Source organism: Ambystoma mexicanum, chromosome 4p (assembly GCF_040938575.1).
Source record: "Ambystoma mexicanum isolate Mex_15411 chromosome 4p, UKY_AmexF1_1, whole genome shotgun sequence".
NCBI lineage: Eukaryota > Metazoa > Chordata > Amphibia > Caudata > Ambystomatidae > Ambystoma > Ambystoma mexicanum.
The window spans coordinates 709,501,583-709,520,254 of NC_090927.1; the positions used below are offsets into that span (position 1 = coordinate 709,501,583).

General features: G+C 44.2%; 1 protein-coding gene across 8 annotated transcripts in view; it reads left to right on the top strand.

Annotated features, from left to right (window-relative positions):
- Positions 1-18,672, top strand: part of MYO6 (myosin VI) — a 1,279,197-nt gene that overhangs the window by 553,849 nt on the left and 706,676 nt on the right. For all 8 annotated transcript variants that reach the window (XM_069606282.1, XM_069606276.1, XM_069606277.1 and 5 more), the window contains exon 12: positions 8,593-8,737. In XM_069606282.1, the coding sequence (XP_069462383.1) occupies positions 8,593-8,737 (145 nt within the window). The remainder of the gene's footprint in view (positions 1-8,592; positions 8,738-18,672) is intronic.

The window sequence follows — 18,672 nt, forward strand, 5'->3', positions numbered from 1 at the left end:
GTGGAAGCCTGCAAAGCCTGCATTGTGGGCACTCATTTTATGCAGCATGGCAGAGCAGTTCTGCGTTTCCTACCTCCAAGTGTGTTTTCAGAGCCGAAATGTTTAGCTTCAGGTAATGTTACTCTGTGACTTTGTCAGGCTTGGGTGATTTTAAACAATCAAATACACGGATCTGCACCTTTTGGTTCTGCAGATGTTTTGGATTTCACCTCTCATCAGCCTTCGCCAGCACAGTTATTGGTGACAAAACATGGGCGTTGTAGTCTAAACCTTCTAGAGAGCCACAAGTTGCAAACCTCTGATCAAATACATTCTAGAAATCAGACTTGAGGCAAAAAAAATGAACCAGTTGGAAAAAAGTAGCAGATAGCAATAGTTTGTAAGTGGAAGTTATGTTATGCAGGTTGTCAGGGTCTGGTTTAAAAAGGTACATCTAGTTACCAGGTCTACCCAGCTCTGATCACAAATGCATGGGCTGGTTTGGGTGCTAAACATTGGACTGCTTTTGACTGCATTTGTGTCCCTGTTTTATCAGAAACACGTAAGCGGTCTCTTGCTAGTGAGGCTTACTAGTTCCCCCTTGCTTTTACTGACGAGCTGCTCCTAGCATTGGCTAGGCCAGCAAGCACATTTGTGCAAGGTTATCTGTCTCCTAGGTATGTGTTCTTTGATGATTCCAATATTTGGTGGAGAGAACATTGGAAGTGATGTGAACGTTTGACCCCAATGATCACACAGGAACCGATTTAAACAGAAGCAATGATTTGAGTAAGATCAATGAAATAACGAAAAGCCACCAAAATAGGCACATTTTATTGCAACCATATGTTAACAAGGGTGCTTCCTTGATATCCCAGGTGGGCCCCTTTTTTGGTAGGCACCAAGCATAGGCCGAGGGCAATGCTTTAAGATGCTTGTACACCCTAATATTGTCCTTGAATGTCATCTAATGACTGTTATGAGGCAGCATGTGCTACTTAAAGATTCCTGTGCAGGTGCTACCATATGCCAAGTAAAACCTCGTACATGCAGATCAAACCATCTTACAGCAATTACATCGTCGGACACCAGCTAACGGCATTGTATGGAAGATACAACCTTGCATGCGCATGTGCTGTCAATTCAGCCCAAGTCCGGCCTCAAATGCCAGAACATTATCATATTACGCCAACCAAATTATTCATAAGCCATGTATAGCCATCATATGACCACATGCAAGTTACAATCTTAATGGTCAAAGCCTCATAGGCCTGGTACAATAATCATTTTTATGCTCCATTTCTGCCATCATATGCGAAGGGGTGGCACCAAATGCCCAAGCACTTGTGTTGTATATCAAGTAAAGTTAAAATATGCAACACCCATTTTACCATTAGGGCTTTTCTGCCCATGCCAATAAAGGTGGGGTAATGTGGTAGAGGGGATGATGGGCTTCCGGAGGGACATACATTTGATGCTCCTCTCTTTGCTCCCCTTGTCACTCCTCTCTGCTCACCGTCCTATTGCTGCAGTGCAAGAGGTACCAGGGGGGGCTGATAGCCTTCCATCTGCAAGAGCGCTTGCAAGAGCGGAAGGCAGGAGAGCGGAGCCCTGGTCAAAGTTCCTCTTCTAATTCCTGATGGCCTGTTGTCACTATACAAATCCCTACAGTGGTAAAGCAAAACCCTAAAACCCCTTCCTGACAGATATTCTAGAAAAATACCATTTACACTTCATATGTACATATCACACACATAACACCTCCTGCCTGTGATGTTTTTGTGCTAACCAAAAATCCCAAACAAAATCACCTTGGAAGTCCTATAAATCCTATGGACTTCAATTCCCTTAAAGCCTCACATACTGAGATGCGGAAGAGGACGAAGGAGTTAATATGGATCACAAGAACTACTAAGCTGATCATGTATGCTAGTTGTAAAAAGATCCATCCATGCGAGATATCTGAAAATGGTGTTCGCTTTTGCAAAAGAGAGAGAGAGAAGCCGAAGGAGGAAGCGAAACCACGGGAGAAGGCAGAAGCACAGGAATGGACTGTGCTGGTGAGAGCAGGTGTTCTCAGACTGCTGCTTGCAGGCAGTACTTCCAGAAGTCGTGCAAGGTCACAGAAGACACTGCAGGCCCTGTAAGAGGACTGCTGGTAAACCGGCAGCAACAGCCAAGCTACTGGCAGTGTGGTCGAGTCCAGAAGCAGCATGCTTACCGGCAGACGAACGCGGAGCCAGCAGAAGAGCAGAGAGAAAGTCTGCAGAGTGGAGAACACCATCCCAAGGTGCAAGGTTCACCGCAGCAAGGTGCCACGGGTTGGAAGCACTGCCAGACACTGGTGAGTCTGGCGAGAGATGTTGGGGCCCCTGGGGCATACCAACAGGCATGTGAGCCAATACGAACTTGAATACTGACCAAGTAGAAAACAAAGTCAGAATTTGCCCAAATCTCCATATACGAGATATCAATACGGGGCAAGTTGGAGCAAGTGTTCCAAAAGCAGATGAATACAACTGAAGAAGTTAAAAAGTCAAACTTGAACGCGTCTCCATATATGAGATGTCAATGTGGGGAATGTTGGCACGAGTAGGACCTAAAGCCAAGACAGTATATACAGTGAAGGAATACAACTGTGCTATACTAAAAGACAGTGAGAACATTTTAAAGAAGCCCTGGTGAAAGAAGCACATCAGGCAGTAAGCATTCAGGGGAAAGGATACCTGGCAGGAGAGTATACCAAGGGATTTAATAAACCTAGTAAAGGCTTCCTGGCAGGGGAGTATACTTGGAGGCTCTCTGGAAGAGGTGATTGGTTTAAAAGAGACACTTTCACCATCCTTAAGGGGCTATTTATATATAAACCAAATTATTAAATATTAACAGAAGAAATCAGTGTAACAAAGAGATACAATAGACAATTATCCATACAATAATAATGAAAAATATATTGGGAAAAGGGGGGGGGGCAGAAATGTTGTGATGCAAAAGTCAAAAAGCAATAGCAATTCAAAACATTGACCTGAAAACAACCTTCTAGAAAACTTTGGCATAGCAACAAACCAAGAAGCAAAAGACATGAACAATAGAATGAGTAAATTGAAACATGCATATTTACTTATCTGAATACAGGTTAACTCTACACAGGAAGCTCCAACGACTGACTAGCCCTTATCCAAAAAGGCCTTCCATATTTTATCAAAAATATGTCCTTCCCCTTTCACAGAATATATCACATTTTCAGTATTGCTTGTGCGATACATCTCCTCCATCCACACGTCCAACGTCGGGTGAACATCTGATTTCCAATTTCTCAGGATCTGTTTTTTCGCCATTATGGCCCCACGTAAAATCCATGTAATCTGATGTTTCCCTACATTGTCCAGCATGGTGGATTTCCCCCAGATTAGAGTCTCGAAGTCAAATTCCAAATCTGCATTGACAACCTTGTTCATCATCCTTGTCACATCCGACCAGAAATTCCTCACCCTGTGACACTCCCATAGCATATGTTCCATAGTGCCACGAAAGTGACCACATCCCCAACAGCTGTCTGACTCTGTTAAATTTCATTCCTTAAGTCTTACTGGTGTCCAGAAAACTCTATTCAAGAGCATTACTTGTCTGGATCTCTCTCCAACATTCAGGGACATTATTTTAATATTCCTACCTCTCTGCAGTCATCTCTTCTCTCAGATAGCAAGACCATTTGTCCTGGAGCTCCGCATTAGCATTAGTGAAACCACTCAACATTTTATACATTTTAGATGCTGAATGATCACTTCTGCCAATCTTTTCAATAGTTGGAGCCAAATCAGATATGACCAAAGATCGAATGTTCACTGCTCTCCTTAACTTTCTGTATTCGCCATAAGTACTTGTAGGTAAATCAAACTCTAGTTTCAAAATCCAAAATATTTTCCAAGCGGTCCCATCGAAAAGATCTTCGACTTTAACAGTCCCTGCTGCGAACCACTCTGGTCAGAACAAGGTCTTATTGTTCAGTTTGATATCCGGGTTCAACCAGATTGATGACATACCCGTTTTACCAAGCATAAACCCGGCAGACTGTTCATATGATCTCCATGTGGTTCTAAGGAAACTTGTTAGAACAGAAACATTTTCCCGATCTGTCGTGACAGTGGAAAGGAGAGCCCCAGGGCGCAAGGGGCCAGCACCCTTTGCCTCAGCCACGGCCCATTCATCTTCCATATCTTCCTAAAAGGGCAGGACATGCCTCAATGAAAATGCTTGATATAGTTCGAAATTTGGGACATTCAATCCCCTCTGACCTCTTGCAGCTGCAACTTTCATATTTTTAATCTCAGTGTTTTCTTACTCCATAAAAAGTTCTGCAGAATACTTGAAATCTTTTTCCATTTCCGTTTACAGACAGGGGTATCATATTCAGAATGTAATTTTAACTTTGGAGCTAAAATCATCTTAATAGCATTAATGTTGCCGCCAATGGATATGCCAAGCTCACTCCAACGGTCCAATTCCAATCTTCATTTTTGCAGAATTATATCCAAATGCAGGCCCATCATGGTCCTCAGGTTCCCGCAGATCCAATTTCCCAAGTACTTCATTTGTGTCGGACACCATCTGAAAACTACATTCACAAGTTCTCCACAATTAGTCAAGTGTGAACCTGGTAGAGCCTCCGATTTGGTCTAGTTGACTTTATAATTTGACAACAGGCCGAAATCTTCAATGAAGACCATCAAAATCATCGGCATACAGCCATAGTTTCTGGCATACTCCATTGTAATTGACTCCCACTATCTTGTATTTAGATCTAATCGCCTCTGCCAAAGGTTCAATGGATATTATAAACAGCAGAGGAGATAAAGAACAGCCTTGCCTAGTCCCCCGTTGCAGTTCAAAACTTTCCGATATAATCCCATTTGTGTTGACCTCCGCAGTCTGGTTTGTATACAACAATTGAATCCAGCTTAAAAATTCAGGACCAAAATTCATCCTCTCCATGGTATTAATCATAAAACTCCATCTCACACGGTCAAATGCCTTCTCTGCGTCCAGAGACGAGGCAACAGCCTCCCACTCATTCTTTTGACATACTTCCAGGGTAAGCAGCAGCTTTCTCATGTTGATGGAGGAGTGCCTTCCTTTAATGAAACCAGCCTGGCTAGGATTAATTATTCTAGGAAGCATTGTCTCCAAACTGCTCGCCAGGATCTTTGACAGGATTTTAGAATCGCAATTCAACAGGCTGATCGGCCTATAACTACTAGCATCCAACTCAGGACGACCTTGTTTATGCAAAAGTGATATTGTGGCATGTCTCAAAGTTGCTGGTAGCAAACCCTTCAGTTTACTATCTTTAAACATTCCCCCTCATCAGGTCCAATACCTCCTCCGTCATCCCTCGATACAATTATATCAGGAACCCTTCCGGGCAAGGACTCTTCCCAAACTGAGCCTCCAAACAGCCTTTTTCACTTCAAGAGAGAAATCTGATTCCAGAATATTTTTCTCCGTATCCAACAAGTGTCTTAACTCCATAGACTCAAAAAATGGCTTCATCTGGTCCGTGTCTATTAGAGATTGTTCACTGTCCAAGTCTTTATAGAAGTTCCTGAATACGGCATTAATTTCAACTGGGTCTCTGGTCACACCTTGCCTGCCGTTGATAGCTTTAATTGTTCTATTCTTCTCCCTCTGTTTCAGTCTATGGGCCAGTAGCCTGCCACACTTTTCACCTCCCTCATAATACCTGCATTTGGTTCTAAAAAACATTAACTCTGCTTTTTCACTCAAAATCTTGTTCAAATCATATTTAATTTTCAGTAACTTGGTTGAAATCACTGCATCAAATCTACACATTAGCCCCTTCTCCAGAACCTTAATTGAATTTTTCAACTTCTCTGTTTCCTCAACATTCTTCCTCTTACGAATTCCAGACAATTTGATTGCCGCACCACGCATCACACATTTGAATGCCTCCCACGCCATGTTGGTTCCCACCTCACCATTCATGTTAGTTCTAATATACTCCTCAGCTTCTTTCACCAACATTTCCCTCAAACCTTCCTCTTTCATAATCATAGTGTTGAACCTCCAAACCCTGGATCTAATAGAGGCATAATTAAGAGACATATCTAACACAATAGGTGTGTGGTCAGAAATCACGATAGTCAATCACACAATTCTCCACGTTCTGAGTCACCACACCACTTGTCAACATGAACTGTAAACGAGAATATATATCAATGGCACTGGAGTGAAATGTGTATTCTCTCCCACACGGGTTCTTCAACATCCAAACATCAGACAATCCAAAATTATCCATAAACAAGTGTAGGGAATCCCTGTCTCTTGTCCTACCATCCCTGCCCATTTTAAAACTCCTATCTAGAGCTAGGTCAACCACCAGGTTAAAGTCACCACAAATCAACAAATCTCTCGTATTTCCCATAGACAACAGTTCACGACCTAAGCCATGAAAGAAAACATCACTATTCATATTCGGGGTATATATATTACAAACCGTGAACACTAGATCTTCTATTTCTAACGTGAATAGCAACCAACGACCCTCCTTGTCTGACTTGGATGTAACAATTTTACCTTGAAAATTCTTTTTAAACAGGGCAGTTACCCCTCTTGAACTGGAATTACAAGTCGCATGGAGCATGTGTCCGCCCCATCAAATACCAAACTTTACTGCGTCAACATTAGACAAATGGGTCTCTTGCAGTAGGATTATATCAGCCTTTAGACACTTCAATTGGGTAAGGACCTTTTTTCTTTTAACTGGACTGCCCAATCCATGAACGTTCCAGGACACCACCCATAAATAATCTTTTGACAAATTAGTCTGAACTGCCATGCTAGACTAACGAAATCTGTACCCCCTTAAAGCACAAAGAAAAATAAGACTAAAAAAACTCAACCTTAAGGGGCTATTGTTTGAAAGAGACCCCCTTGCCATCCTACCTGGGATATCCAGGGGAAGGGAACCACCTTCTGGATCCGGAGATTATTTTTGTTGGGTCTGTCTATTTGTTTTTGAGCAATTTCTACCAAACCTACACCAGAGACACTTTACTTATAACCTTTAGTTTCTCACTTTTAGTGTGAGGGTCAGATTAATGTTTAAAGGACGGTGTATATAATGTTGACGAGTCAAAGACTGTTTTTTAGTTTCCAAGGCAAGAAACTGTTTAGGATAGGGACAGATGGGCATTTATCCAACCCATTTTATTTTAATAAAGATGTCTGATGTTGAAAACACTACCACTTTGTGTCTGCCTCTCATTGTTGACCTCTCACAGGTGTCTGTCTCTTTTATCTCCCTGCTCTGTGCAGAGCAAAGGCACTTGCACACCTTTTAGCTTTCCCCTTCCCCGCTCAAAGCAAATAGTTCAGTTTGGCACATGAGAGATGAGTGTGCCCATTTCTTGTCCTGTCCTTATTTCTCCTACAGCCTCGTATATTCCTTCTTTTGGTTAATGTGTCATGTCTTCTTGCATAGCTGTTTACATTCCTCAGTGAATGAAGATCTTGCTTCAGGGGTTTATGTGCAGTGTCGGCAGGTTCGACTCAGCCCTTTTGTTGAGACTCCATATGTTGAGTGCCATTAAATTGGGTAACTTCAAAATCGCCACAGCACTTCGACTCAAGAGGATTTGAAGTCGGCCTTGATGTTGTCATTACTTGGGTGTCCAGTCATAGCTCCCGAAAAAAACCTTGTTGGCACCAAAGATATCTAGCAGGAATCTCAACGTAGTTTAGGACTGGTATAATTCTATAAATAAAGGCCAGTTCTAGAATGTGTGGGAGATAGTGGGACAAAAAAAAGGTGTTTTCTCCAGTCTCCAGGCGATAATGACTAGATGTCGTGGGAAACTACTCCCCGAATCCCCACGCGATTCCTGGGCGGAATAATAGGGAGATCTGTTGTTTTTTGTTTGTTTTTGCAGGCATTTTCTACGTGTATAGCCGTGCTCTCCGAAGTGGATATCAAGCTTCCTTACTTAGACGAAACCTCTGAATTTTCTAAAACATGGTATCGATATTTTAAGCGTGTAAGATCCGATGCAGTACCCGCATGTTGAAGGTCCTCGCACACTCTGGCATCGCGTGGCCGTTTTCATTATGCGTAATCCAATCAAGCCTGCCACGTGATCTGGCCCAGCCGTTCTGCCTGATACGTGACGCAGCAAGTCAGTTGCTCACCCGCCACAATGTAACGTAGGAGTACATGTGAACCTGATTGCAGTAAAGCAAATGGGGTCGTTTTTATGAAACTATTTTAATAGCCAATCTGCCTAACGTTGCTGTGTGCAAATGTGGGTGTCCATGTTGTGTGTGCACCTTGTGTTAAGTGTGCATAGAAGAATCGCATTGGGGGGTTGGGTTCTCCTTCAAAGGCGTTAACGGATGTGTGAATTCGAATCTCTTTAGTGAGAATACTAATGCTTCGGGGTCCTCTTTTTACCTTGAACGGCCAGTGTTGTGTACTCAAGTGCTTCTGCAAAGTTACATGTTAAACGACGTGCTACTTTATTATTAAAAACCATAACTGTTTTGGACAGTAACTATTGAGTTTTATTATTTTAATATGCTTTTTAAATTGCTCATTAGGTGGGTGTACCCTGAAGAACAAATCTAGCCAGTCCCTGGAGTGCTGCGCCGAGCTGCTGGGGCTTGATCAGGGCGACCTACGCGTGAGTTTAACCACTCGAGTCATGCTTACGACAGCAGGGGGCGCCAAAGGCACAGTTATCAAGTAAGTAAGCAGCTCAGCTTGATGTTTCTAGCACTGCAATGTGAACCAAATTTATAAAGCCGGTTTATAAAAACAGTAAGGTTATTAAAACAGAGGGCTCGTTTATAATGAACCACACACTATTTCGTTGCATTTATCTAAGTTATAAAGCCAACAACAAGACATCTCAACAAAATAATTAGGCCCTACCAAGAAGGGTGATATATGCAATGCTTGGTTTTAAATTCTCGAGCCAATACGGCCGTTCAGTTTAACCCCTCTACCCCGCCTCCATGCGCTTTAGGGTGACAGCCATGATTTTATATGAATGCGAGATAATCTGTTGGCATCCCCCCCACTCTCCTAAAAACAAAACCGCTAGAAATCGCTCTGAATTACCCCGCGCGTATTCATCAGTGTCACGCCATGATGTCGGCACAGCCTGGTGATTTTTAGTTTGGGCTATTATAAACTGACACTATTGCATCGAGTACAGATTGGGGGGTTGGGGGATGCAACATGAAAAGGTACACAAAGCATGTAGGTGTTGTTTTGGTTTTTTGCCACCTATCGACTGACCATGGCCATGCTTAATCCCCATGGCCTTTCCCAACCAGTGCGTGCCCCTCACTACCCAAAGTGCCCACTCATTGGTACTCTATGCGTTCGCTTTAATCACGCCTTACTATCAAAATGTGCACTAAGTGCTTGCCCTTGTTTTTTCAAAGCAGTCTTCAGTGAGTTAATGACTTAATTGAAGTTGTAAACCCAGTCTGCCTTCAGCCACTCCATTTATAAGCACTCAGCGTGTCCTTCACTGAAGTCTTGTAAACACCAGCATTGGCAAAGACAACGGTTTTGGCTTGTGTATAAGTAATAGGCATTTGCCAGGCACTGATGTTAGGTGCGCATTTTGCACCGGTGTACATTAATGGGCAGGTAATACCGCTATGGCTGTGATTTGATTTTTATATTTATACCGTGCATATCCCCGAAGGGAGCCTGGCAGCGAGCTGCCTCTGGGCGCAGATGGGATTATAGTTGAGTAAAACAAGTGTCGTGTCCATGCCTCCATAAAACCCCAACTGTTGGCATTGCCAATGTTTGTTTGCTAAAGTGCTGCGTAGCTATATTCTACCTCCCTGTTGGCAGTCCTCCCTTTTTTGGGAGGCTTACAGGACAACTCCAAAGGGGGTTTCGAGTGATTATGCAGTGACTCAGCTGCGTGTGGCGCAGCATATAATATAACAAGTGCACACAAGTGTAGTAATGTCGAAACACCAGTGCCTACGTTTCTCAACCAGCATGACTAGAGGGAAGCAGGAAAGACTACGCCTGCTATTCCGCCGCCTTAGCTTCCGTAGGCACAGGTCTTGTTGCAGTATGAAGAGAGCCCAAAAACGAGGACTGGCAGGTTCGTTCACACCTAATGGGGGGGTGTAAGGAGAGGTGAACTGGGAACCAAAAGAGGCCCTTCAAATAATTCTCAAACTGACCCCATATCACGCTTTTTCAACAAGGGCAACCCTTTTCCTATGAGAAAATACCACACAAAAAAAGGCCCAGGGTGCAGAGGCCTACTGGGACATCTCTAGAGTTCCCCACAGGCCAGTCCACCCCTAGCTGTCAGCTGCCATAGGGGGTATTCTTCTTTCAGGGTTTAAGGAACCTGTGTGATTCAGTGGAAGGTTGACACAGCCTTGCAATTGGTTACTGTCAATGATGTGAAAGACATGCGTTGTCTCAGAAAAGTAAATTTGTGTCCATAACAAGCTAATATGATGGTCTAGGGGGCAGGATTTGAGAGCCCCTCGCCCCCTAGCGACGGCACTGCACCCTGACACCCCTGCACCCTGGAGTAGGTGCGAGTTCTGGGGCAGGCCGGCCGCCGTCTCCTGGTTCACTCAGGAAGTGCAGATCGCAGATTCCTCGTGGAGTCCCGTGTGTGCGCGAGATGCTCGTTTTTGTGAGAGCTTCTGTTTTCCTCTGAACAAATGAGGACCTGCAAACTGGGTGCTGGAAATGGGAGTTCACTGCTAAAGGAAAACAAGCAAGCAGACCCGCAGAAAGCCTGAACCCTCGCACATGCAGGAATTTGGGCTGTGCTTTTTTGGAATCTGAACATTTTCTAAGTAGGCTTGCATCTACACACCACATACACTTTACAGGCACTACGTTTGCGTTTCTGTGGCTGCGGCCATGTAGTCTTGGGTTTCTGGTGCATTAGCTTTGGATAGGCTGAAGGCTTTCACGTGTGATGTCATGTGATTTAATGCATGTTTTAATGTGCTTGGGCGTCACCATTATCAGGTTCCATCTGATAATGTCCCTGCAAAAATGTTGTCTCATAAATATGTAGTCAAAAATGGCCGTTGTTTGCAGGGACATTATCACATTGAACATGCAGGGGACATCCCCGCAACCGCCACAAATATATATTTTTTTCAAAGGGAGCGGGGGGCACCCACGCAACCCCTGCTCCTCTTGACCCCATATATATAGTTACCATATGTAAAGTCACCACAGCCTTTTCCCGGCGACCATATGTATGGCGATAATATTACCGGATACCCATTATCATTGTGACGTTTGGGCAGATTCAGCACTGGTCAATGGGTTGGCTCTTGCCAGGTCTAAGATCTGGCATCAGATGTCTGGCCGGATCTCGGACCCAGCCTGCCTCAGCCCTGACAATGCTTTACATAGCCCCCAGCTTCGCCGAGTGTTAGGCAGAAACCTGTCCAGTTCCCTCTGGGACCACTGCAAAAGATTTAAGACTACAGGTGTTTGGCAGTAAACCCACTTGGTAGCAGTCTGTACCACACAGATTCACTTGGTAGCTGTGGCTGAGCAGTCAGACTTCCCTCAAGAAGAGTTAGGCAGTATACAGAGTATTCACAATAGGTCAAAAGAACACATTAGAACAAGTAAACACTGACCAGAGCTTGGTGTAAAAGAGATCTAATTATTTATTTAAAACCACATCTAGAAAAACACACAGGCACTAATAGTAGGCAATTCAAAAACACGGTCACTAAAAGATATACACTCCCTTAAAAGAATATTAGACAAGTCTTAAGTAAAGCCCCACTTATTTTCAGACAGCGGTGAGCGCTTAACGTAGATGGCACTCTAATAATTCGTTTAAAAAAGGGAGAGAAAAGCAGAGAATAAATTGGAACAGATCCCAACACTTTTCACAAACACAACAAGAGAGGAAGGCAAGTAACACTGTGAGTTTAGAGTCAGTAGGCCAGATCCACTTTAAGAGGATCAGAACGAAATTTGTCCAAGGTCACACGGTTGCAGTGCACAAAAGTCTTGTAACGGTTCAAAAAGGAGTTGGACCAAATAAAGGGATCAGTTAGAAGGTGAAGGCGGCTAGCCCAGTCCAGAAGGTTAAGGGGTTATTATTACCTTGTAGCAATCTTTAGAAAGGGAGGCCTGGCGGACACGTTACCTTTAAAGTGGTGAGAATACTCCAGCGGGGGCAGTTGTTCCTGGCAGTGGATTCAAGTTGGTGCTTTGTCCGGGGGAAGAAAGGATCGCGTCGGGGAGGAAGACAGGAGTCGTTGCACTGCCAGGGAAGAAACCAGCCGCAGAGTTCTCAGTTAAAAGGAACGGTCCTTTAGTTCGCGGTCCTGTGCTAAGTGGCTATCCGGTTGCCGGGGTGCTTGGCATGGGCAATTCGACCACAAGCCGGTCTGGGGTGCGAAGAGAAGAAGGTAAACTGGTTGTGCCCACCAGTCAGGGGAAGAAGCCTCTCCAGCCGGGAGATCTTCTCTGTCGTCGGGCAGTGGTGAGACGGTTCCGCAGGGCTCCACCGGTGGTGTTGTCGTGGTAGGTCGGCTCAGCTTCTCCCTCGTCGGATTCTCAGGTCCTGTGGCGACTTCTGAAGTTCCAGTCCCCAAAGCCCTGCTTTTATGCAGCACACCCCCATTCACTCAGCCTAGCTGTCAATCAAACATGCTAAGTGGTGTGCCGGCCGGCTCACCACTTGGGCCAATCACACAAGAGTGCGACTTGAGTTACCAAGGTAACTCAGTCCAGGGTGCCTAAACCCCCTCCCACACCCCATGTGGTACCCAGACAGAGTGGCACCACTTTTGGAGGCTTCTGTTGAGAAGCCCGCCGCCAAAAAGTGGAACAAAGGGCTCAACTTGGGTTGGAGTCACAGAAGAGAACACAAACCCCATTTTAGAATCGAGTCCTGGCAAAAAATACCAACCAGCGAATTAATATTAAATAAATAAACCGGCGGTATGTTCGAGGCTATGAGAATTCCAAAAGCTTGGAAAGAAGCAGCATGAAAGAAATGGCACCATTTTAAAACTATTATTTTTAACATTTCCTTTGAGCGGAGGTAAACTGCCTGCCGCGCCCCCTCGTAACTCCGCCCCCTCCTCCAAACTTTTAACACCCCCACCCCACTTGTGGGATTTGAGTGTACATTTCCTATGTGGATAACAGGGTCCTGTTAAGTTTGGTTAGCAGTCCGCTGCAGTTTACTGTGTAGTGTGTTATGGGTGCCACTGATTGTTTTAGTTTGGCAAATAGGTTGGTTTGTGTGGTACATTTATGTTCACCTGTGTAAAATGCTGAGGACTGTTGTCACGTGCTCTTCGTTCTATTTTACGAAGACTGTGTTGTATTATATTCAAAATTTGGAGAACGTGGGCTCTCGGTCGGAACCGACCTTGCTGAGCTCTAGTCTTGAACATCTCTTTGGTTCGTTTGTTTGGCTGCTATTGCACAGAATGCCTCTTCTGAGAATTTTCAATCTGGGGAGTTTGTAAAAACAAATCGAGTCAGACATTTAATGTTGGGTGCCGCAACTGAAACCTGATGGATACTGCAGCATGAATGTGTTTTCTGTACATCTGTGTCTCTGTATTTTGTTCCGGGTAAATAAATGATCTTAAAATCAGTGTAGCGGAAGTTTGCTGCCCTGCAAGCATGCGATTGATTTACACAATGTGCCGACTTCAAATCAAATACTTCACATAATGTCAATTTTTGTGGTGTGTAAAAAAAACAAAAAGTCTATTGAATTTGTTTTATTCCTTTGAGATATTGCTTTCATTATGTGATGACTGATTTAATGGCATAGATATTTTCATATATTGTGCCTTTGCCTTCATCAGGCATGGGTAAATGTGCACCCCGAGCTAGTAATTATTACTGGAAGGCTCTGATTTCATGGACCAAAGTCTCCACCTTGACGTCTGGGCTATGCAATATCGGAGCTGTGTTAAGAAGAATCTGAGAGCGTCACATTTTTTATTGCCTCACCTTTATGAAAGAAATCAAATTCCTTCCTTTAACAGAAAAGTGACATGACCAATTTCCTTCGATAACTCAATAATAAAATAAAAATATTCAGCCTGCGGCTGATACTTGTACTCATCCAAAGTCGCAGAGTGAATCTGCACTGCAGCGGCAAGAGCACTTGAGCCTATAGCTAGATATGATGGACAGATTCTGCAGCACAAGATCTTGAGACCTAGAGAGTGCAAAGCTAGGTGGACACAGCATGCAAGCAGTGCATACAATCATTAAAACATGGCTGACAATGCAGAAGAGGATCCGAAGGAAAGTTGTGAAACCCAATAAATCTTTTTCAGAGTGTTCAAGTCTTTCCTCCCTCCCATATTCATAACAAAGAATAACTGGGTAGTCTGCAGCTCATAGTGCTCGGTGACATGATGATAGAATTATAAAAAAAAAGAAAAAAAAGAAATGGGAGACAGTGCTCATGAAAAGCAACCAGCAACATTTGTCATTTACTTTGCAAAGACAAAAGATCTTGTAGCTGAGACCCATGAGGGAAGAGGTTGGAACATATAGGATATAAGTGAGGCATAGGTCGCAATGCAAAAATGATCTAGCTTGGAAAGTGCAGAATAAAGCACAGCTGACACATACCAGAAAATCATGGTTAAATGATGGGCATCCAAAAGAGCAGCACAGGAACCGGAATAGACAAAAGGCAATCATGACTTGGCATTGGGAGCTTCATTATGTAGAATCCAGAGGATTCATCCAGGGTCTGCACCAGCGGTGTACACTGAAGATCAGTCCAAGCAAGAGCCGAAACCAAGATACTCTTGCAATTGCAAATGGCCAGTGACAAAGCCTGCGTATTCCAAAAGCAGAACTCGACTCTGAATTCAGAAAATCCGCACTTTTTGGGCAACTTTAGGAAGTTATGCAGGAAAATACACAGAGACGCAAGTCCTGCACAAAATCCAAAATAGCTGTCAAACCTAACACAACCTATGCTGGTTTGTAACTTTATTGAATTTCATTCTACAGCACATGCACATAAAGGTCTCAAATATGAGCAGGTTTGTGATTTCCCAAATCAACTGCTCCACAACCCACCACACCCTTTGAACAAACTGGTCTGATAATTCTATCATCACTAGAGATTTTACCATTGGTAAAAAGTATAGTCTCTTCTGGATAATATCCACTTGGAAAATTAACTACAAATCGTTCCTTTTGGTTAAGGAAGGCAGTCTGTATTGAGTATGACGGGTCTTGATCAGATCTATGGATTTGCAGTCGGTGATCAGTGGTGGACCATTTTACCATTCCCCTCATAGCTACCCCTCTGAGTAACTACTCCATCACCCCTGCCTGAAACTGTTTCAACTGACCACACACACCATATGATTAAGAGATGCATCCAGCAGCCCAGACTTGGGGCATAGAAATAATGATTTTGTTTTGCACATCTTACCCGGTCTGTGTATTGAAGATGCATTAGCAATGATAGAAAGGGAAGGCTTCAAATGATAAGACTATAGGAAAAAGTGTGTGTAGATGTAGTGGGATGAAATATTAAATATTGCATTTTGCAACGCATTAATCAGAGTATCTATTGATGCATTTCCAGATGGATGTACAAGGGGGAGGAGTGGGTGTAAGCTCAGTTATAAATGATAGACTGTAACTAAATGTGGTGTGACGAATCCCAAGAGCACCTTCCCTTGAGGCCAGGGTGGTGAGGCCTGAGGCTGCTATCTGATAGACCTTCCTGGGGGTGGTACTCGGTGGGAAGATCTGATGGGAAGAGACCTCTGCTCTGGAGGACAAGGGAGAACATCTCACGAGAACGCAGTATACCCACTCTTCACCCATGCCATATACATCCCTACAGTCCATAGAACCCTCTTTCAACACAGACTCCCATATAGAGAATAAACCCATGTACTTCTGTAACATCTGTGAGGCTAACCTAACCAAAAGTACTGGAATAAAGATCATTGATAGCCTTGAGGATTTGCCTGACCCAAGCACTGGGACGAGGTGGCTCATAGGTGGAATAAGAACTGACATGCCAGCCACTACTGCAACTGTGGACGTTGCTCCAGGGTGGAGCAGGCATAACAAAAGGGAAACCGAAGAAGGACTTGGTGTCTACAGCCCATGACGAACCTGGGAGTTTTGAATCGCATCCAGAGAAGAAACGGGCAGAGCAGCGGACGCAGGTGAGCGGCCATGGAAGTCCCAAGGCCAAGCGGGAAGCAACCGCCCCGCCAGTCCTGAAGAAACGTGTGGTGGTGAGGCCTTGAGAGGCATACCCGAGCAGCCGATGAACCAAATGATAAGGAACGATGGTGCTGCCGCAAGGACACCCGATTCCAGGAAGAACCGGAGAGCTACCCGATCTCAACAGCAGGTACAGGAAGTTCGGGAGGCCCGTTAGGGACATGGGGCAGGCAGTAAAGTGGTCCTGCATCAGAGGAACACTTCCTCGGCCCAGTGGCCTAATGAAAATCAATTGCTGACCACCCGAGAGTGAGAGACACATGTTGGGTACTCACATCAAGGATTGAGTCATCTTCCTATTACCTGTCGAGAAGGTAAGCCAAGTGAGCTGAACCAGAGAGTGAGAAACACAGGGGTCGGGGACCCACATCAAGGAGCAAGGCAGCTTTCTTTTATCAGTACCTGGTGAGTGTGTGAGACAAGAGAGATGGACCCAAACCAGGAAATGAGGCATCTTTCTCAGGGTCATATTTGGTAGGAGCGTGAACCAAGTGGACCCAACCGAACAGAAGCACGAGTCATCTTCCTCTTTGCAATATTTTATAAAAAGAGATACCAAGTGAGTACAATCAAAGAAGAGAAGAAGCCAAGGTCAGGGAACCCTTCTAACATTTGAGAAGTGTGTATTTGAAGCTACACGAGATGTGGACCAGGGGAAGGGAGGCATTCCCCTGGTGATCTGGAACTGTCCTAACAAGGGAACATTCTCCTGGTAACCAAGACCAGGGGAACAGAGACATTCACTCTGGTGTTGTGAACTGTGAGAAAAGACCAGGGAAGGGAAGTAATTCTCCCTGGTTGTATGGAACTGTCAAGCATGAGAGAAGGGATGCATTCCTCCTGAAGTTGTGAACTGTGAAATAAGCCTGAGAGAAGGCCACAGGAAGGGAGACATCACCCCTGGTGTTGTGAACTGTGAGAAAAGACCAGGGGAGGGGAGTCATTCCCTCTGGTTGTGTGGAACTGTCAAGGTACTAATGGGAGGGAGGCACTCTCCTAGTAACCAAAATTATATGAACCCGCCTGTTCTGCCTGAGCACCCTCCCCTCAGTGATGAGCTAAGATATCAAGAGAAGGGAGTAACTCTCCTGGTAACCTGGACCAGGGGAAGGGACTCATTCCACCTGGATGTGTTGAACTGTTAGAAAATAGGCAGGGTCTCTGCCAAGGAGAATTGTTTTTTGTGTGTTGACCTGGAGAAGGGAGCTATTCCCCCCCCAGGAAGAAACCAATACTTGGGAACAAACGTCTACTCTCAGTCCAGAAGAAGGGAGCCATTCTTCTGGACCAGGAATACCTACTTTAGCTTTCGTTTAGTATTACGTTTAAGGGACAGAAGTCGTTTTTGAATTTTCTTTTTACACAGCACGGTGGACTTTTGATTTACACAGACATTCTGATAGAGCCATTAGCCTTTTATTTGAGATATGGACACCTCTCTTAGGGAAAGTAAGGTTTTCTCTTTAATTTCTTAAACAACCTTTTATAACAACCACTATGTCACATGTGTCGGTCTCCGCCTTCTGCATCATTACTGTGGGTAAAACAGCATGTCTCCTGACATAAAGAATACAATTGTTGGTGTTAATTAGACATTTGCAAACTAAAGACTCCAAAGAAGAGATTACAACTGAGCAGATCCTATTGGCGCAGCTAATGGAAAGCAAAATCGGGGTAAACCCCCTCCCCCTTCCCCACTTTAATGTTCTCGTTACGTTCTTGGATGTTTGTACCCAACTTGAATTAGAGTAGCAACTAAAGTTGCGTAGTTGTATGGAGAACCATGTCTCAATGCAAGAAAGTCAGTCTCAAGATCTTCAAACAATAGATTAACAGTATGCTTGTCCGCTGAGCAAGCTTTAAGGGTAGCAATGTTTCATTGGTGGCAAATTGCGGAAGGCTCGGCAACAAGGAGAATAGACATCCGTCATGTTTAGAGAGATGGGATGAGGACCACAGGATGGTCCGAGCTGTGTCTGGGTGGCTAATGGAGCTTCTAAAGGGGGTGGGAGGGAACAGGTGAAGCAGGAAGAGAAGGAGAGAGTCAAGAGAAAGTATGCATAGCAAAGTCATTTAAAAGGAAAGTGACGTTAGACTCTAAGACGAGAAGGTTCTTATGGCTACCCTATGCCATTCTCGTAGAATGAAGAGTTTCAGGTGCAAAGATGAGTTGCTCTGAATGTGCCAACTTTCACCATACACTATTTATATGCATCCAACATGGTAATCATGCTACACATATTACCCATGCTAAAGGGTCATAGAAATAAATCTGTATGTCTGTGACAGTCTCCCTTGATAAAACATTGATTCAGGATCAGAGACTAGATAGTGCGGATTACATCTAAGGATATTTAAAGATTTGTTTAGCAGACTTACAACAAATACCAGGAAAGATG